Source organism: Leptodactylus fuscus, chromosome 2, assembly GCF_031893055.1.
Source record: "Leptodactylus fuscus isolate aLepFus1 chromosome 2, aLepFus1.hap2, whole genome shotgun sequence".
NCBI lineage: Eukaryota > Metazoa > Chordata > Amphibia > Anura > Leptodactylidae > Leptodactylus > Leptodactylus fuscus.
Genome location: NC_134266.1, coordinates 147987316 through 148006549, shown reverse-complemented (window position 1 = coordinate 148006549; position 19234 = coordinate 147987316). Strand labels below are relative to the sequence as shown.

Below are 19234 nucleotides of genomic sequence, written 5' to 3'. Positions count from 1 at the left end.
TAACAATTTAAAAAATAAATATTCTATAATTTCAATCATTCAGTATGGCACCTTAGTAACCGTACCATACATTGCATTAATAATGATGCCATCAATATGTACTTCAAAAATAATATACTGTACAACTCTAAGTCTCAGTACATAATTCCAAAGTAAACACCACCATATGTGATCAAGTAAGAGTTTTATAAAAGGTTACCTAATAACATTGTAACATAATGTCAATGTTCCTATGTATTAGCACTATCATTTGTGGTCACTACGAGCCTTTGGAGAGCGGCCATCTGAGGTGTCCCCTCACTGACACCGATGTGGTTGTTCACTCCAAGGTTCCCCCTGATTCTGCATTATTATATAACATCATTAAAGATAAAATAATGTTATAGCTATGATTCATCCCAGTTACAGCAGTATTATTAAAATCGTGGATATTGTGGACACTTTATCTCTTCATTCTATATTGATTTATTACCGTTGTTCTATGCTTTTAGGTTATATCTGTCACTGGTCTTTCAGTAGGTCTTGGCTTATCTTCAGCATGTGATACACTCATATCACAGGTATGTTACTCAGAGGATACATAAAGCATTGTTAAACTGAACAATTTTTGTTTTGGCAACAAAACGGCTATGCTACTGTGCTCTTGTAACATTACTGCTTTCTGTACAGTTTTAATATTAAGCACAAAGTCTGTGCTGCTGGGTCTGCTTATCTAATCTGTGCCATGCTCTCCTGCTGTAGTAACTGTATTCTGTTTATGAGACATCCTATAGTGCTGGCTCCCACATTGAATGCAGTTTCTAAGGCAGCAGAGCAGGACCCATGGCCTGGCACACAGACTTCAGCCAGCCCATGCAGGATCTAAACTACGGCTCTCTTAATTCAGTCATATAGAACAATGATTAGAGTGCAAAGTTCTGCATTATAATAGTTTTTCTTGTGAAATTAGAGAAACAATTTAAAGGATTATTCTCATCTTGGCAAATTGCTCTTGAGGTGGGAAAACTGCTATCCTGACCACCAATGAGTGTCGTACAGAAACATTCAAGCAACACTGTTTCCATAAATCTCATAGAAGTGAAGGAAGCTGCATAACCAGCATAGCACAGCTGAGCTACACTGTTTCCGTTGCTCCACAGTTACCATGATTTAATAAAGCAGAAATTTATGTAAATTTGTTTTATGGAAAATTAAACCGTAGGTTGTCTCTATAAATCTTCTTGGAATTCTTCACTGGAGTCATCTTATGATGGTGAGCTGACTGTCATTATTTATTGCAGCTATATATGTTATGCTGTGTATGTAGGCCCTATTCACCTCTATTGGAGTTAAGGAAATGATGTAGAGCAGCACTACATGCTAGTTTACGGAGGTCCTGCCCTGGTGACAGAACTTATGAGCCCTTCTCTGCTTCTATTTTCCAAGATAGGGATAACTTTAAGCTAATACAGTCCCCATAAAAGTTCCAGTCATTTTGCATAAATGTGCTTAGTACATGTAACAGAACACTAACTATTGTAAACTAAATCTATGTATTAGCATTTTTATTGATTTGATGTTGTTATGACTCTACTCAATAATTTCAATAGCATTGCACTAGATGTATATGTAATGAAAATCTCTTATTTGTCTAATATACTATGATATCTCTCCTTCAGATATTTGGAGGCACAAACCTAAAGTTAATAGGTATTGTACTACAGCGTGGGATCCTCATACTAATGCTGGCTTGCTTTCCTTGTTGGGCACTCTTTATAAACACTGAGAATATTCTACTCCTCTTTAGACAAGACCCAAAGGTGGCCCGGTATAGTATCACATTATCATTTACATTGTTATCTGCAATATCTTTTCTGAAATTCAGTGAACCTGCAACCATAATGCAGACATAAGCGTTTTACCATATGTAGCCAGGGACCCCTCTTATGCTGCACTCTTAGTGCCCACCGGACTCAGTACCGACAGTTGGCCTGTCACTCCAGTCTTCACCCTGCTGCCACCACTCCTTCTAACCTATGGTTGAATCCAGGGTATGCTGGTCAATGCTGTAAGACTTTGGTGCTGCCATAATAAAGTGGCTTCAGGAACTGTTGTGGAATGTGGAACAGTGCTTCAATTTTTAAAGGATAATTTAGCAAGAATTGTGAAAACATGTAACAGATGTAATATATAAATATATATAAAGTACAGACCAAAAGTTTGGACACACCTTCTCATTCAAAGAGTTTTCTGTATTTTCATGACTATGAAAATTGTAAATTCACACTGAAGGCATCACAACTATGAATTAACACACGTGGAATTATATACTTAACAAAAAAAGTGTGACACAACTGAAAATCTGTCTTATATTCTAGGTTCTTCAAAGTAGCCACCTTTTGCTTTGATTACTGCTTTGAACACTCTTGGCATTCTCTTGATGAGTTTCAAGAGGTAGTCACCTGAAATGTTCTTCCAACAGTCTTGAAGGAGTTCCCAGAGATGCTTAGCACTTGTTGGCCCTTTTGCCTTCACTCTTCAGTCCAGCTCACCCCAAACCATCTCGATTGGGTTCAGATCTAGTGACTGTGGAGGACAGGTCATCAGGCATAGCACCCCATCACTCTCCTTCTTGGTCAAATAGCCCTTACACAGCCTGGAAGTGTGTTTGGGGTCATTGTGTTTGATGGTCCAACCAAACACAAACCGGATGGAATAGCCCGCCGCTGCAAGATGCTGTGTTAGCCATGCTGGTTCAGTATGCCTTCAATATTGAATAAATCCCAAACAGTGTCACCAGCAAAGCACCCCCACACCATCACACCTCCTCCTCCATGCTTCACGGTGAGAACCAGGCATGTAGAGTCCATCCGTTCACCTTTTCTGCATCACACAAAGTGGTTTGGAACCAAAGATCTCAAATTTGGACTTATCAAAACAAAGCACAGATTTCCACTGGTCTAATGTCCATTCCTTGTGTTCTTTAGCCCAAACAAGTCTCTTCTGCTTGTTGCCTGTCCTTAGCAGTGGTTTTCTAGCAGCTATTTTGCCATGAAGGCCTGCTGCACAAAGTCTCCTTTTAACAGTTGTTGTAGATATGTGTCTGCTGCTAGAACTCTGTGTGGCATTGACCTGCTGTCAAATCTGAGCTGCTGTTAACTTGCGATTTCTGAGGCTGGTGACTCAGATGAGCTTATTCTCCGCAGCAGAGGTGACTCTTGGTCTTCCTTTCCTGGGGCCGTCCTCATGTGAGCCAGTTTCTTTGTAGTTTTTGCAACTACACTTGGGGACACTTTCAAAGTTTTCTCAATTTTTTGGACTGACTGACCTTCATTTCTTGAAGTAATGATGGCCACTCATTTTTCTTTACTGAGCTGCTTTTTTCTTTCCATAATACAAATTCTACCAGTCTATTCAGTAGGACTATCAGCTTTGTATCCACCTGACTTCTGCTCAACACACGTGAAATTATATACTGATGGTCCCAACTCCATTTATAAGGCAAAAAAAAAATCCCTCTTATAAAACCTGACAGGGCACACCTGTGAAGTGAAGACCATTTCCGGTGACTACCTCTTGAAGCTCATCAAGAGAATGCCAAGAGTGTGCAAAGCAGTAATCAAAGCAAAAGGTGGCTACTTTGAAGAACCTAGAATATAAGACATTTTCAGTTGTTTCACACTTTTTTGTTAAGTATATAATTCCACATGTAGTAATTCATAGTTTTGATGCCTTCAGTGTGAATCTACAATTTTCATAGTCATGAAAATACAAAAAAAACTCTTTGAATGAGAAGGTGTGTCCAAACTTTTGGTCTGTACAAGCAGGAAGGGACAGTGGGGGGTTTCAGACCAGGGCTCACTGTTTGTTGTGCCCCTTCCTCCAGGGTTTCCAGCAGCTACTGGGAAATTGCCGTCCTAGCAATTCCCTAACAACACCCATATAGCCATATTTATACTATATATATATATATATATATATATATATATATATATATATATATTGTAAGGGGTTCAGCTCACCCGGTTGGGAACGGCAATGACACCATGCAGACAGGTAGTACGATAAACAAGTCCAGTGTTTTATTTGGGTTTTCGGCATAAAACACTGTGCCAGCAAAGTAACAAAACAACAAAGAAAACCTAAGCCTTGTCCGGCTCTACCTAAACAGCAGGTTACCTCTCTGACCTAGAGCAGGTTGAGTCACCATATAAGCAGGTCCAAATCCACACCATACCTGTTTATCTCAGGAGTGTTTTGCTCACACTCTCCATGTGTGTATCAAGGGCCCATAACTGAGCTTCCTTCCCCAGTAAATAGCCCTAAGGAAGCTCACCTGTGAATGCCCCGGACTCAGGGCAAAACCCATGGTGGAGTAAGGGTGTGGACTGGAAGGCTCCCACTACCAACCTGCCCTCCAGTCCAGAAAAGCCAGCCCATAATAAGGAACAAGAGCTCCAGCAGACTATGCTCTGCTAGAACATGATTGCTCTGTCTTTCCTTTATCTCGTCTGGCTGAGGAAACCAGGCGAGATATACACTCCGTCCACCACCTTACCGTACACTTTACCACAATATATTTTTTAAAAAAACCAGATATTTATATCCCTTCTTCTAACATCAATATGAGCTGTGGAGAAAAGCATTTACAAGATTTATCCACACATCTGCATTATGTGGTTATGTGACACCTGGGACAATCACGGACAGCAAGCCACTCTGCTTATTCTGCATGTTGTGTCCTTACATCCTTGAACATCAGATTAACTGTTTGTTACTAGAGATGAGCGAACACTAAAATGTTCGAGGTTCGAAATTCGATTCGAACAGCCGCTCACTGTTCGAGTGTTCGAATGGGTTTCGAACCCCATTATAGTCTATGGGGAACATAAACTCGTTAAGGGGGAAACCCAAATTCGTGTCTGGAGGGTCACCAAGTCCACTATGACACCCCAGGAAATGATACCAACACCCTGGAATGACACTGGGACAGCAGGGGAAGCATGTCTGGGGGCATAAAAGTCACTTTATTTCATGGAAATCCCTGTCAGTTTGCGATTTTCGCAAGCTAACTTTTCCCCATAGAAATGCATTGGCCAGTGCTGATTGGCCAGAGTACGGAACTCGACCAATCAGCGCTGGCTCTGCTGGAGGAGGCGGAGTCTAAGATAGCTCCACACCAGTCTCCATTCAGGTCCGACCTTAGACTCCGCCTCCTCCGGCAGAGCCAGCGCTGATTGGCCGAAGGCTGGCCAATGCATTCCTATGCGAATGCAGACTTAGCAGTGCTGAGTCAGTTTTGCTCAACTACACATCTGATGCACACTCGGCACTGCTACATCAGATGTAGCAATCTGATGTAGCAGAGCCGAGGGTGCACTAGAACCCCTGTGCAAACTCAGTTCACGCTAATAGAATGCATTGGCCAGCGCTGATTGGCCAATGCATTCTATTAGCCCGATGAAGTAGAGCTGAATGTGTGTGCTAAGCACACACATTCAGCACTGCTTCATCAAGCCAATACAATGCATTAGCCAGTGCTGATTGGCCAGAGTACGGAATTCGGCCAATCAGCGCTGGCCAATGCATTCTATTAGCCCGATGAAGTAGAGCTGAATGTGTGTGCTAAGCACACACATTCAGCACTGCTTCATCAAGCCAATACAATGCATTAGCCAGTGCTGATTGGCCAGAGTACGGAATTCGGCCAATCAGCGCTGGCTCTGCTGGAGGAGGCGGAGTCTAAGATCGCTCCACACCAGTCTCCATTCAGGTCCGACCTTAGACTCCGCCTCCTCCGGCAGAGCCAGCGCTGATTGGCCGAAGGCTGGCCAATGCATTCCTATGCGAATGCAGACTTAGCAGTGCTGAGTCAGTTTTGCTCAACTACACATCTGATGCACACTCGGCACTGCTACATCAGATGTAGCAATCTGATGTAGCAGAGCCGAGGGTGCACTAGAACCCCTGTGCAAACTCAGTTCACGCTAATAGAATGCATTGGCCAGCGCTGATTGGCCAATGCATTCTATTAGCCCGATGAAGTAGAGCTGAATGTGTGTGCTAAGCACACACATTCAGCACTGCTTCATCAAGCCAATACAATGCATTAGCCAGTGCTGATTGGCCAGAGTACGGAATTCGGCCAATCAGCGCTGGCCAATGCATTCTATTAGCCCGATGAAGTAGAGCTGAATGTGTGTGCTAAGCACACACATTCAGCACTGCTTCATCAAGCCAATACAATGCATTAGCCAGTGCTGATTGGCCAGAGTACGGAATTCGGCCAATCAGCGCTGGCCAATGCATTCTATTAGCCCGATGAAGTAGAGCTGAATGTGTGTGCTAAGCACACACATTCAGCACTGCTTCATCAAGCCAATACAATGCATTAGCCAGTGCTGATTGGCCAGAGTACGGAATTCGGCCAATCAGCGCTGGCTCTGCTGGAGGAGGCGGAGTCTAAGATCGCTCCACACCAGTCTCCATTCAGGTCCGACCTTAGACTCCGCCTCCTCCGGCAGAGCCAGCGCTGATTGGCCGAAGGCTGGCCAATGCATTCCTATGCGAATGCAGACTTAGCAGTGCTGAGTCAGTTTTGCTCAACTACACATCTGATGCACACTCGGCACTGCTACATCAGATGTAGCAATCTGATGTAGCAGAGCCGAGGGTGCACTAGAACCCCTGTGCAAACTCAGTTCACGCTAATAGAATGCATTGGCCAGCGCTGATTGGCCAATGCATTCTATTAGCCCGATGAAGTAGAGCTGAATGTGTGTGCTAAGCACACACATTCAGCACTGCTTCATCAAGCCAATACAATGCATTAGCCAGTGCTGATTGGCCAGAGTACGGAATTCGGCCAATCAGCGCTGGCCAATGCATTCTATTAGCCCGATGAAGTAGAGCTGAATGTGTGTGCTAAGCACACACATTCAGCACTGCTTCATCAAGCCAATACAATGCATTAGCCAGTGCTGATTGGCCAGAGTACGGAATTCGGCCAATCAGCGCTGGCTCTGCCGGAGGAGGCGGAGTCTAAGGTCGGACCTGAATGGAGACTGGTGTGGAGCGATCTTAGACTCCGCCTCCTCCAGCAGAGCCAGCGCTGATTGGTCGAGTTCCGTACTCTGGCCAATCAGCGCTGGCCAATGCATTCTATTAGCCCGATGAAGTAGAGCTGAATGTGTGTGCTTAGCACACACATTCAGCTCTACTTCATCAGGCTAATAGAATACATTGGCCAATCAGCGCTGGCCAATGCATTCTATTAGCTTGATGAAGCAGAGTGTGCACAAGGGTTCAAGCGCACCCTCGGCTCTGATGTAGCAGAGCTGAGGGTGCACAAGGGTTCAAGTGCACCCTCGGCTCTCCTACATCAGAGCCGAGGGTGCGCTTGAACCCTTGTGCAGCCTCGGCTCTGCTACATCAGAGCCGAGGGTGCGCTTGAACCCTTGTGCACACTCTGCTTCATCAAGCTAATAGAATGCATTGGCCAGCACTGATTGGCCAGAGTACGGAATTCGGCCAATCAGCGCTGGCCAATGCATCCCTATGGGAAAAAGTTTATCTCACAAAAATCACAATTACACACCCGATAGAGCCCCAAAAAGTTATTTTTAATAACATTCCCCCCTAAATAAAGGTTATCCCTAGCTATCCCTGCCTGTACAGCTATCCCTGTCTCATAGTCACAAAGTTCACATTCTCATATGACCCGGATTTGAAATCCACTATTCGTCTAAAATGGAGGTCACCTGATTTCGGCAGCCAATGACTTTTTCCAATTTTTTTCAATGCCCCCAGTGTCGTAGTTCCTGTCCCACCTCCCCTGCGCTGTTATTGGTGCAAAAAAGGCGCCAGGGAAGGTGGGAGGGGAATCGAATTTTGGCGCACTTTACCACGTGGTGTTCGATTCGATTCGAACATGGCGAACACCCTGATATCCGATCGAACATGTGTTCGATAGAACACTGTTCGCTCATCTCTATTTGTTACGTTTTCTGTACTTGTCAATATCTCTGGGTCCATGAAAAATGGATAACAAGCCATCCATTTTTTTTTCACAGAGTAATAGAATTGAATTGGTGTGAAGCATCCATTATCTATACGTACCATTGAAAAAATAACATGCTTCCATTTTCACTTGTGAAAAAAAGAGATGTCTCAATAATTACATTGAAATGAATGAATATGTATGCCGTTTGTCAAAAATGCAGATGGCAAACATTTGTAGATTGCAGACGTGTGAATAAGCTTTTAGGCTGAGGCCCCATATTACAAAAATGCATCATTTTACAGTATGTGCAAAATGGATGGGATTCTGGCTAATCCCATCCACATATGGCAGAAAAAAAAACAGCAGCGGAAAATCTGCAATATAAAAAATGCAACATGTCAATTATACCTAAGGAATGCTGGAGTTTTCTGTATAGAGATAATAGGGCAGAAAATTCGCAGAGGGAAACTCTGCGAACTTTCTGTGAGAAATGTTGCAGAAAAAACGCAATGTGTTTCCATCACGGCCTTTTCCACAGTGTGTTTTAGCTACGGCTCTATGTGCGGCCTTAGCCCTAAGCATTGCAGTAATTGGTGAAGAGGTCCCAAAGTAACTTTAATCTGAGATTATTTCATGTTTAATTCTGTTACAGTCTGGCAGAGGAATATGTCCTGGTTTTCATTCCTGCCCTTCCAGTAAGTGTTTTTTTTTTATTTGCACATTCACAAAAAAAAATGTTAACTTCTTCCATATTCTCCCTGGACTTTCTTTATGAAAGTTATGTTATGTTACTTATGGTTGTTTGAACACTAGAAACAATATGACTAATAGTGTATTTTCTGCAGCCTCTAGCCCATGTAAATGACAATGACAATGATGCATGATGTTTAGTGATGCTTGCTGTAGGCTGCAATCAGTGGTGTAACTACTGGAGTAGCAGAGGTAGCGGTTACCACAGAGCCCAGGACACTAGGGGCCCAGTAGGCCCCTGATGTTTTTTTTTTTTTTTTTTTAATAGGCCGTTACCTGCCAGAATAAGCCCAACAGGTAACGGGCCCTATTTACTTACTAATTCTCGCTCCTGCTTAAAGCCTCCTGCACTTCCACTTATGCAGAAGCTGAGGCGGCTGTGAGCAGGAGTGGGGATGAGTAAGTAAGGCCGCTGGCTTGCAAACCCCACAAATACTGCTATCATTATACTCTGGGGGAGCTCCTGATGGTCTCACAGTGCACCTGGGACAGCGCTCTGCTATGCTTGGTCGTTTCAATTGATCTTCTAATCCCCTGAGGAGCATCCGTGTTTTGGATGCGAAACGCATCGAGGAAGGGAGGGGGTGATATTAACAGGGTAATTTTAAGGTCAGCATTGGGATCGCCCTGGTAAGGGAGTTAATATGCTCGGGTGACAATGCTATACAGGGTCAATCTCCTGCACCCATCCTTGGTTCCCTTTGTGTTTGGATAAATTGTGGCCAAAAAGTTGGGGTATGACATCCTTCATCTGGAACAGATAAGAGCATTTCAATTATTTTCCAATTTTTATACTATCCATTCTTTGGGGTTAATTATATTTTAGATAATTATTGAATGTTAACTTATGTCACAATACTGAAGAACGCCAGGATGCTATGTCCAATATTGTGGCATTCTTAAGCATCTGCTACAGCAGTAGTGGATGGCCTGGACAGGAGCAATAATAGATGAATTAATCATAGGCTGCTATCTATTGCAATAATATAATGTTAGGGAGTGGCCTAATATATATATGCATGTGGTGGCCATAAAATAGTGGAATCACATACAGTAGGGATGTCATGTACTGTGGGGAGCCATAAAAGAGAGGGTCATATACTGTGGGGAGCCATATACTGTGGGAAAGGGCAAAAAAGGGAGTCATTTACTATGTGGAGGGGGAAAAAAGGGGGTCATATACCGTGTAGGTGACCAATAGAAAAAGGGGGTCCTATACCGTGTGGGTGGCCAAAAGAAAAAGGGGTTAATATACTGCATGTGGGCCAAATAAAAGGATTTTTTTCATCTGCATATGGGAAGGTGTGTCCTACAATTTTAATTAGGGAGGCTCCCAATTTGCAATCCAAGATTGTCAGGTTGGATATCTTTTTTTTTTTTTTTTTTTTTTTTTTTTTTGGCGGGGGGGCTTTCTATAGTACTCCTCCTCAGGCAGCATAGAGGCTAGGTTCACCCCTGGGTGCATATGCATATGTACAAGTCTACAGTATATATAGCAAGATGAAGGTGAGTTCTGATCAGAGATCTAACTGGGTATCTGAGCAAACCACTGGTGTGAGTGGCTTATGAACAATAAGGCTAGAAACAGTTTATTTTATAGGCTTGGTTTAGCAGATTGATTTATTCATGTTAATATCAGTTGGATAAGTATAGGTCAGTACTTCTCAAACTGAAGAGTGGCTCACTGGCCAGTGAGGCGCAGGTCACTATTAGTGTCAGCCTCGGCACAAAGAAGGGACTCTAAAACAGAAACTACACTGAACAGCCAGCTCAGAATTATCAATGCAGTGTATGTGGCTAGGAAGACTACAGGACCTGTGATGAAATCAGCACCTTCATTCATGCTTCGATTTCCAAAAACGCAACAGTTTTGGAAATCACAGCATTTCCACTGAATATATTTTTCTGCAGTGCGTGGATGGGATTCATGGATGGGATTTCTATTTTCTATCTCCAATATATGTATACCATAACCATACTTACGTTGTTCTTTTATAGGCTGCATTTCTATACCAACTGGAGGCACGGTATTTACAAAATCAAGTATGTATTCCTGATCAATATATAGTCAACAGTCTTCAAAAGAGAAGCAAAAAGAAGAAAATTAGCTTAGAGCTAATTTTATGGAACTACCCTTTGGAGAGCTGGCGGTTTCTTCCAGTTTTTCTAAAAAGTCTCCAAAAGACCAGTTCTTTGAGAAGACTACCCCCTTATCCAGACTAAATTTCATGTGACATGCCCCTTCTGCACATTTCCCTGGAGTTTTGACAACCATTGTGTGTATATATTACTTTATTATTAAATCCATGGTGTCATAAGCAGTCACCTGCCCCTCTTAACAGCTCTTTGTTGTATGTGAAATAATATTAAATATGTATGTGATATAAACATGTATTTCTATATTATTGTTTTTCAGGGAATTGTTAGAACACAGATAATCACCAGCATTATATCAAATATCATAAATGCACTAGTAAATTATATCTTTCTGTTTCAACTGGAACTTGGAGTCATGTAAGTAGATGTACTGTTAAATTATGATTTGACATGTAATTTATAATGGATAAGCTCAGACAGGTAGTGTGCACCAACTGCCTCTAGCTATGCCCCTCTCACTGACGCTATAAGGGTAAGTTCACACGGCGTTTTTTGAATCGGAACCTCAGGTTCTGATACAAAAACTGGGTAGCCGCGAATGAAAGCCGCTGCACTGCACCGGCATCCAGCCGCGCACTCTGCTCCAGATTAGGCTCAATGAATGGGCCTAGTCGAGAGGAGGGTGTGTCTTCAGGCCGAATCGTGAGGTGACTCGGCCTGAAGAATGAGCATCTAGCTTCTTTTTTCTGGGAGCCGGGAGTGGCTCCCATTGATTTCATTGGGAGCCGTCTTTTTGGTCAGGGTTTTGAGGCAAATACGGCCTCAAAACCCTGATCAAAAACCCCTGTGTGAACTTACCCTTAGACTGACAGGAGAAGCGGTGTGTCACAGACTTCAGTCCCTGCTGCACCACTCTGTGATATCCTCCAGTGTGACTCGCCAATGCCTTTCCAGTTTCCTTCTTGGCAATAATAGGAGAGGTAAGAGGCAGTGCGTATACATTGCCTCTAAGACATGGTGTGTGCACAGCATTATGCAGTAGGCATACACTGCCTTTCTGAGCTCTGTCCACATGCGCAGGTTGGAGTAGAGATGGAGGGTGGGTGTCTTCCAACAAGTCGCATGGTGCCGTTTCATTTGCAGGCCTCAGTACACACAGGGAGGGGTACTGAGCTTGCAAACAAAACATCACAGATGTGGCCATGTGACCTGAATGTAAATCAGGTAAATAGTCCTAAATTTTAACATGTGTATTAGTACGGTATGTTTTTTTTTTTACATTGAGGAATCCTGTTCTATGAACAATATTTTTAAGGTAAAGGTTTACCCACTATTAAAAATGTTTCAGTGTCAAATCAGTAGGAGGAATAAAGTGAGTACCAATTATACAGCGCAGTGTTGGCCCTCGTTCACACTTTCAGTTTTTGATCAGTTATTTACACCAGTGACTGTGAGCCAATTTTCAATCTGCTTCTGGTTTTGACACACTATCACTGATGCAGAACACCGACCAAAATATTATTATATGAATAAGGTCTTATTGTGAGCATTATGCTAATGTTAAATTCTCATATCTGCTATTTGGATTATGCAGGACAAAGCAAAGGGAGTGTAGTATGTTGTGTGTGGTGGCTGCTGGAATGTCACCGACAACCATTATCCCAGATTATTAGGGTAAGTTCACACAGGGATTTTCGGACAGGATTTTGAGGCCATATCTGCCTAAAAATCCTGACCAAAAAGATGGCTCTCTTTGAAATCAACAGGAGTCGCTCAGGTCTTTTTTCCAGGAGCCATTTTTTTCCGGTTCATTCTTCAGGCCATTTCACCTCGCTATTCGGCCTGAGACATTCCTTCCTCCCGACTAGGCCCATTCACTGGGCCTAATCCGGAGCGGAGTGCGCGGCTGGATGCCAGTGCAGTGCACCGGGTTTCAGTCGCGGCTACCAGGTTTTTGCTCCGGAACCTGAGGCGGCCTCTGCCTCAGGTTCCGGACCAAAAACCCTGCATGAACTAACCCTCAGGATACAGAACTATGTTATAAAACAGAATCTTAGTCACAAAGGAAAGCCTAACTATGTCTCTGTGTAATGTATCTGTTGATTAATAGATTGATATTTTACTTATTTTAGTAAAATAATTAGATTTTATCTATTTTTACAGAGGATCCGCATGGGCTAACACTATCGCACAGTTTTCTCAAGCCATCATCTTATTTCTGTATATTCGTGTCAAGAAACTACATATTAATACCTGGGGAGGTAGAAATTTTAAAAGCTTACTGATACAACAATGCATGAACTAAATGCAAAATAAACCAGCTAAATTCTCAGTGTACACAGAAGTGAGCGAAACGTGATCTAAACATCCCTATGCTTGGTACCTGAATAAGAATAATCATAATTTTAAGACTTCTTTTTAAGTCTTAAAACTTAAACTCATTTAGGGGTTTTTTGGTGATTCATAGGGCTTTACTTTTGATAGTGTTTTTATTTCAGTATTTTTTCCTTTTTTAAATAAAAAACAAAACTAAAATAATTTTTACTGATTGTTTCTCCTTGGTGATAAAATTGTTTTTATATATGGGATGTATGGTTATTGGCTGTCATGGTGGAATCTAGAAGCTGCAGTGTTTGTTATAGTAGGTGATTTTTTTAAGTTTTGTAAAAAAAAAAAATTAATTTTAATTTAATTTAATTTAATTTAAATCTGGCATATCAGGCCTGTCCCCCAAAGCACTCTCGGGCTGATTTAAGAAGATGATTATTTCTGCATTGGTTCAGCGGTTTGTGACTACAGTGAGATGTCCATATACACATCTCTGCTGCAGTCAATTACTGGCTTCAGTGGTGAACCGTAAGAGATTACTGAGGTCAATTATTGGCTTCAGCAGTAATGTGTGTATACGGGCACCTCCCCATCGAAGTTGTATAAACAGACCCCAGCATGGAGGACCAAGGCTCAATGCTGGAGAGAGTGGTGGGGAGGACAGATTAGGGTAAGTTCACACAGGGTTTTACGGTCCGGAACCTGAGTCGGAGGCCACCTCAGGTTCCAGACCAAAAAACAGGTGGCCGCGACTGAATGCCGGTACGCTGCATCAGCATCCAGTTGCGCACTCCGCTCCAGATTAGGCCCAATGAATGGGCCTAGTCATGAGGAGGGAGTGTCTCCAGGCCGAATTGCGATGCGACTCCGCCTGAAGAATGAGCATGTCGCTTTTTTTTCCGGGAGCTGGAACAAACGGCTCCTGGAAAGAAAAGAACTGACCGGCTCCCATTGATTTCAATGGGAACCGTCTTTTTGGTTAGGATTTTGAGGCTGATACTGCCTCCAAATCCTGACCAAAAAACCCTTGTGAACTTATCCTAAGTACAATTCACGGATAACAAGAGACAAAAGTAGACGGCACTGCTCGCTCCAATAGTATGAGCATAATTTTTGATAGTCCACTGATTAATAATAAATCCTTGTAGATCGGAAACACTGCTGATAGAAGGTGGGGGTCACAACCCTTGGAACAACAGTTAAGGATATGGCAAAACGAAGAAAGATATGGGTGGGCACTCACCAATCAGTAGACGGCATTTTCTTCTTTATATAAAAAAATAAAAAAAGTTTGCATACCAGGCTTGAAAAAGCGTTTGACTTAATGCGAAACGGCTGTTGCCTGTTTTTCTGCCAACTATGTCATCTCTCCCTCCCTGAGGATTTGTTTTATCACATTTCAATAAAGTGTTTATTTTTATATAAAGAAGAAAATGCCGTCTACTGATTGGTGAGTGCCCACCCATATATTTCTTCGTTTTTCTTACCCTAAGGGCTAGTTCACACGTGAACTGCCTGCGCGGGTTTTGACAGAGAGAGAGACGCGGCGAGCCACGTCTCTCTCTTGTCAAAACCCGCCCGCCGCGACCATCGCTGTCGCGGCTTAACCCTCTGCTGTCGGCTCAAATGAATGAGCCGACATAGGAGGGAGCTGCCGGGGGCGGAAGCCGCGCGGCTGAGCCCGCGCGGCTTCCGCCTGAAGAAAGGACATGTCCTTTCTTTTCGCCGCTAGCAGCAGCTCGCCGCTAGCGGAGAACAGAAGCCCTGCGGTCTCCATAGACCACCATTATAAGGGGAGGTTTTGGACGCGAAATCCGCTGTCAAAAACCTCCCCTTATACTCACGTGTGAACTAGCCCTAAGTATAGCTTGTTTTGTTATTATCAATTCCCTGCACCTGCCCTAATAGTTAAGAACTTGGACTACCCCTTGAATACAGCAAACTGTTTGACCTGCCGCATCCACCAAACATCGCAGAGACTCATCAAAAAATCTCAATTTGGACATTTCTTCTTATAAAATTGCTGTGGTATGGTGGCCCAATCTGGAGTTTAAGGATAGAACTTTTTTTAGTACAGATCTACTATGCAGCACGCACCAAGTGGCCAAAAATATGTCTTCTTGTTTATCAGGTAAACATAAGTTTTACTTTGAAAAACAAGTCATTCCCACTAGATAAATGAAGTTGAGAGTTGAACAACTGTTGAATAAATGATGATCTGGTGATGAATTATTTCACATGCTCAGCCCTACCTCCATATGAGCCCATTAAAGTTGTTCAAACTGGGCATCCATATTAACTGACACCAGGCATTAAATTTCATCTGAGGAACGTTCATTATTGATAGGTATATGTATATGGCCACTTTAGCAATCCTCTTGGCTATACAATGGCCCATGGCCATTGTACATTAGAGAAGGCTTCTACGTACGTGTTTCTACCGTCTTTGGTATCAGATGATGTTGCTTAGACTCAATGAGGATTCTGTTACACGTGATTACTAGTGTTGTATGTAGATTTTTAGATGTCATATTCAGTGGCGTAACTAGGAATGGCGGGGCCCCATGGCGAACTTTTGACATGGGGCCCCCCCCAAACTGACGCCGAAGACCTCAACTGACCCCCTCCTCAGAACTCTATTATGTCCCTTAGTAAGCCCTGCACACAGTATTATGTCCATTAGTGTCCCCTGCACACAGTATTAACCCCAATAGTGTCCCCTGCACACAGTATTAACCCCAATAGTGTCCCCTGCACACAGTATTAACCCCAATAGTGTCCCCTGCACACAGTATTAACCCCAATAGTGTCCCCTGCACACAGTATTAACCCCAATAGTGTCCCCTGCACACAGTATTAACCCCAATAGTGTCCCCTGCACACAGTATTAACCCCAATAGTGGCCCCTGCACACAGTATTAACCCCAATAGTGGCCCCTGCACACAGAATTAACCCCAATAGTGGCCCCTGCACACAGTATTAACCCCAATAGTGTCCCCTGCACACAGAATTAACCCCAATAGTGTCACCTGCACACAGAATTAACCCCAATAGTGTCCCCTGCACACAGTATTATCCCCCATAGTGTCCCCTGCACACAGTATTAACCCCAATAGTGACCCCTGCAAACAGTATTATGTCCCACTGTGGACATCCATAAACAATTATTATACTCTGGGGTCTTTTCAGACCCCAGAGTATAATAATCGGAGACCCGGGGGAATAAAAACATTTTTTTAAAAAAACCAGTTGCTTACCTGTGCCCGGCTCCTAGGCTGTCGGCTGCCGGCTGCCGCTCTTGTCCTGCATTAATGACGTCGGACGTCACATGACCCGGGAAGCAGACCTGGGTCATGTGACGTCAGAGACGTCAGACACGAATGAGGGAGGCCTGGCAGGATCGTGGAGAGGTAAGTAACACTGTTTTTTATGTTCCTTACGTCTCCCGGTCCGCTGATCATTATACTCGGGGGTCTGCAAAGACCCCCGAGTATAATGATAGTGTTTGTGGGGCCCGCGGTGTTACTTGCCGATCCCGGCCCAGCCAGGATCAGCAAGTGAATGGGGCCCGTAACGGACTATTTAAAAAAAAAAAAAAAACTGCAGCGGTAGCGGCTGTCACTGGGCCCCCTAATGGCCCGGGCCCTGTGGCAGCTGCTACTGCTGCTACCACAGTAGTTACGCCCCTGGTCATATTGGTAAATGATGAACATGATAAAATAAACTAACTGCAAAGTTATAAGCAGGAGTTAAGATATCAACTAAATAATCATGTTACATTTAAAGGTTGGTCAAAAGAGTGTCTACAAGATTGGAACTCCTTTGTAGAACTGGCTGTGCCAAGTATGCTCATGGTATGCATAGAATGGTGGACGTATGAAATTGGTAGCTTCCTTGTAGGTAAGTAGAAAACGTTGAAATAAGAACTTGCTGTAAAGTGAAGGCTACAGCATCATATGTGAGCAATGAGCTTTCACAACAACACCCTGACATGTCAAATATTCACGAATAATCTGTCTGTTATAAAATTTACTTTATACTCATTTTTCTCTATTGTCTTCTTTGCCTTCAGGTCTAATAAGTGTGGTGGAGCTTGGCGCTCAGTCTGTCATATACCAAGTAGTGACCATAGCATACATGGTATTAATTCAAGCTATACTTTTCAGTTCCTTTTTACAGTACCTGCAAAGTGGCTTATCCCATCCACAAAATTCAGAAAAAAAATCTGCAGCGGAAAGGGCTCATTCACACTACGTATACGGCAGCTTATTCTGAACGTAAAACACGTTCAGAATAAGCGGCGTATAAAGCAGTTCCATTCATTTCTATGGTGAGCGCTCATATGCCGGCTCCCATAGAAATGAATGGAACTGCTTTATACGCCGCTTATTCTGAACGTGTTTTACGTTCAGAATAAGCTGCCGTTTACGTAGTGTGAATGAGCCCAAAAGCTGCGTTTTCAAAATCGTTTCTGCCACTTTTTTTTGGTTCGTTTTGCTAAATTACATCCGAGTCAGATTGCTCATATTCTTATAAATTTCACCATTATTATAGCTCTACAGAACAGTTATGCGGTATTATAACACCAGTATTATTGCTTTGCTGAACCTAAATAAATGAAGCAGGTGGCTAGAATAAATGTCACCTTGTAATATCCAGAAAACATCAATTCACATGAAAATAGGGCTCATATCTGAATAAAAGAGGCATGGGTGTAACTGTAGAATCACCTCTACAAGGTACTGGGATTATAGCAAATATTTATAATAAATGTACGACTGACAGACTCCCTTTAAAGACCAGACCAGCTGTCTTTATGACAACACTTTGACACTGAGGATCTTCAGATGATATTGTTAGGTATTTTCAAGCTCAGTAACATCTACTGCATCTGGATTAAAATTATGTTTCTCTTTGTGTAATTTTAGGAAACTAATACACATTGTTTTGCCACTTTTCCAGATTCCATATGGTATAGGTATGGCTACCAGTGTGCGAGTTGGCAACGCTCTTGGTGCTGGGAATATTGAAAAGGCAAAGAAATCCATGGTGCTTGCTTTCCTTATCACAGGTATTTTTCTAAATCAATAAATGTCTGTAAAAAATAGTTTAAGTACTGTACCTAAAAGTGGGCCATACACCTGTCTCAGCAGTATTTAACAGTCAATGTCTCATTCTCAGGTTTCTGTACCACCACTGTTGTAAAGGATTCGGTCATCATATGTCATAAATTAACTGAATGACTCTACGTGCCAAATCAAGACAATGATAAAAGCATATTTATGCATTTTGCACAAAAGTGGAATTTATTAAAAATAGTGTTTCATATGGCAGATTTAAAGGGGGTATTTCTATCTCCAGGATCATATTTAAAGGGGTTTTACGGGAATTAAAGCAACCTAAAGGGCAGCTGGGGAGGTATAAAAAAAGCATGCTTACTTGTACATGGTGCTTCACTGTCCACTACTGTGAACTGTCAGTCTTGTGCCGGTGCAGTATTGCTCCTCAATCAGCATTGCAGAAAAAAAATCTGTAGTGGATATGCTGAGATATCAATTATACCTATGGAAACAGTGGCGTTTTCTGTATGGTATAATAAGGGCAAAATGTTCACAGAGGAACTCTGCACACTTTCTGGGAAAAACGTTGTAGCTGTCTTTTCTGCAGCGTATTTTGGATGCAGTTCACTACATGGGGCCTTAGCATCCAATTCGGGAGAAATAATTGCAGTTTAAGCATTCCTACAGCTATACATAAGGATCCAGACTATTTTTAATGGTTTCCAGTGCATGCTTTCCCCCACAATCTGTCTCCAATTTCATGACTAGGTTTGAGACCATAGAAAGTTGCTGCATTCATGGTCACATCCACTGGAAAATGACTATAGAATGTTCTTGCATCGATGGGTATATCCAATGGCTTCTAATCAAGATAAAAGACTGACAGCAAAATTTGTAATTATTTATATTTTCAAAGATGTTTAAGTTTTAATTTTGGTTATGTTCATGGGAAAACCCCTTTAAGAGTTTGGAGCATTTTATTAAATCAGGTATGTCTCCACCATTGTGTCAATGTAG

At 42.7% G+C, this 19234-nt stretch overlaps 1 protein-coding gene across 1 annotated transcript in view; it reads left to right on the top strand.

Annotated features, from left to right (window-relative positions):
* The window catches only part of LOC142196184 (multidrug and toxin extrusion protein 1-like), a 49395-nt gene that overhangs the window by 17141 nt on the left and 13020 nt on the right, over positions 1–19234 (top strand). Inside the window, exons 5-13 of the mRNA XM_075266405.1 lie at positions 492–560; positions 1659–1807; positions 8634–8676; positions 10730–10774; positions 11148–11245; positions 12992–13089; positions 16944–17057; positions 17230–17297; positions 18120–18228. Coding sequence (XP_075122506.1) covers positions 492–560; positions 1659–1807; positions 8634–8676; positions 10730–10774; positions 11148–11245; positions 12992–13089; positions 16944–17057; positions 17230–17297; positions 18120–18228 — 793 coding nt within the window. The remainder of the gene's footprint in view (positions 1–491; positions 561–1658; positions 1808–8633; positions 8677–10729; positions 10775–11147; positions 11246–12991; positions 13090–16943; positions 17058–17229; positions 17298–18119; positions 18229–19234) is intronic.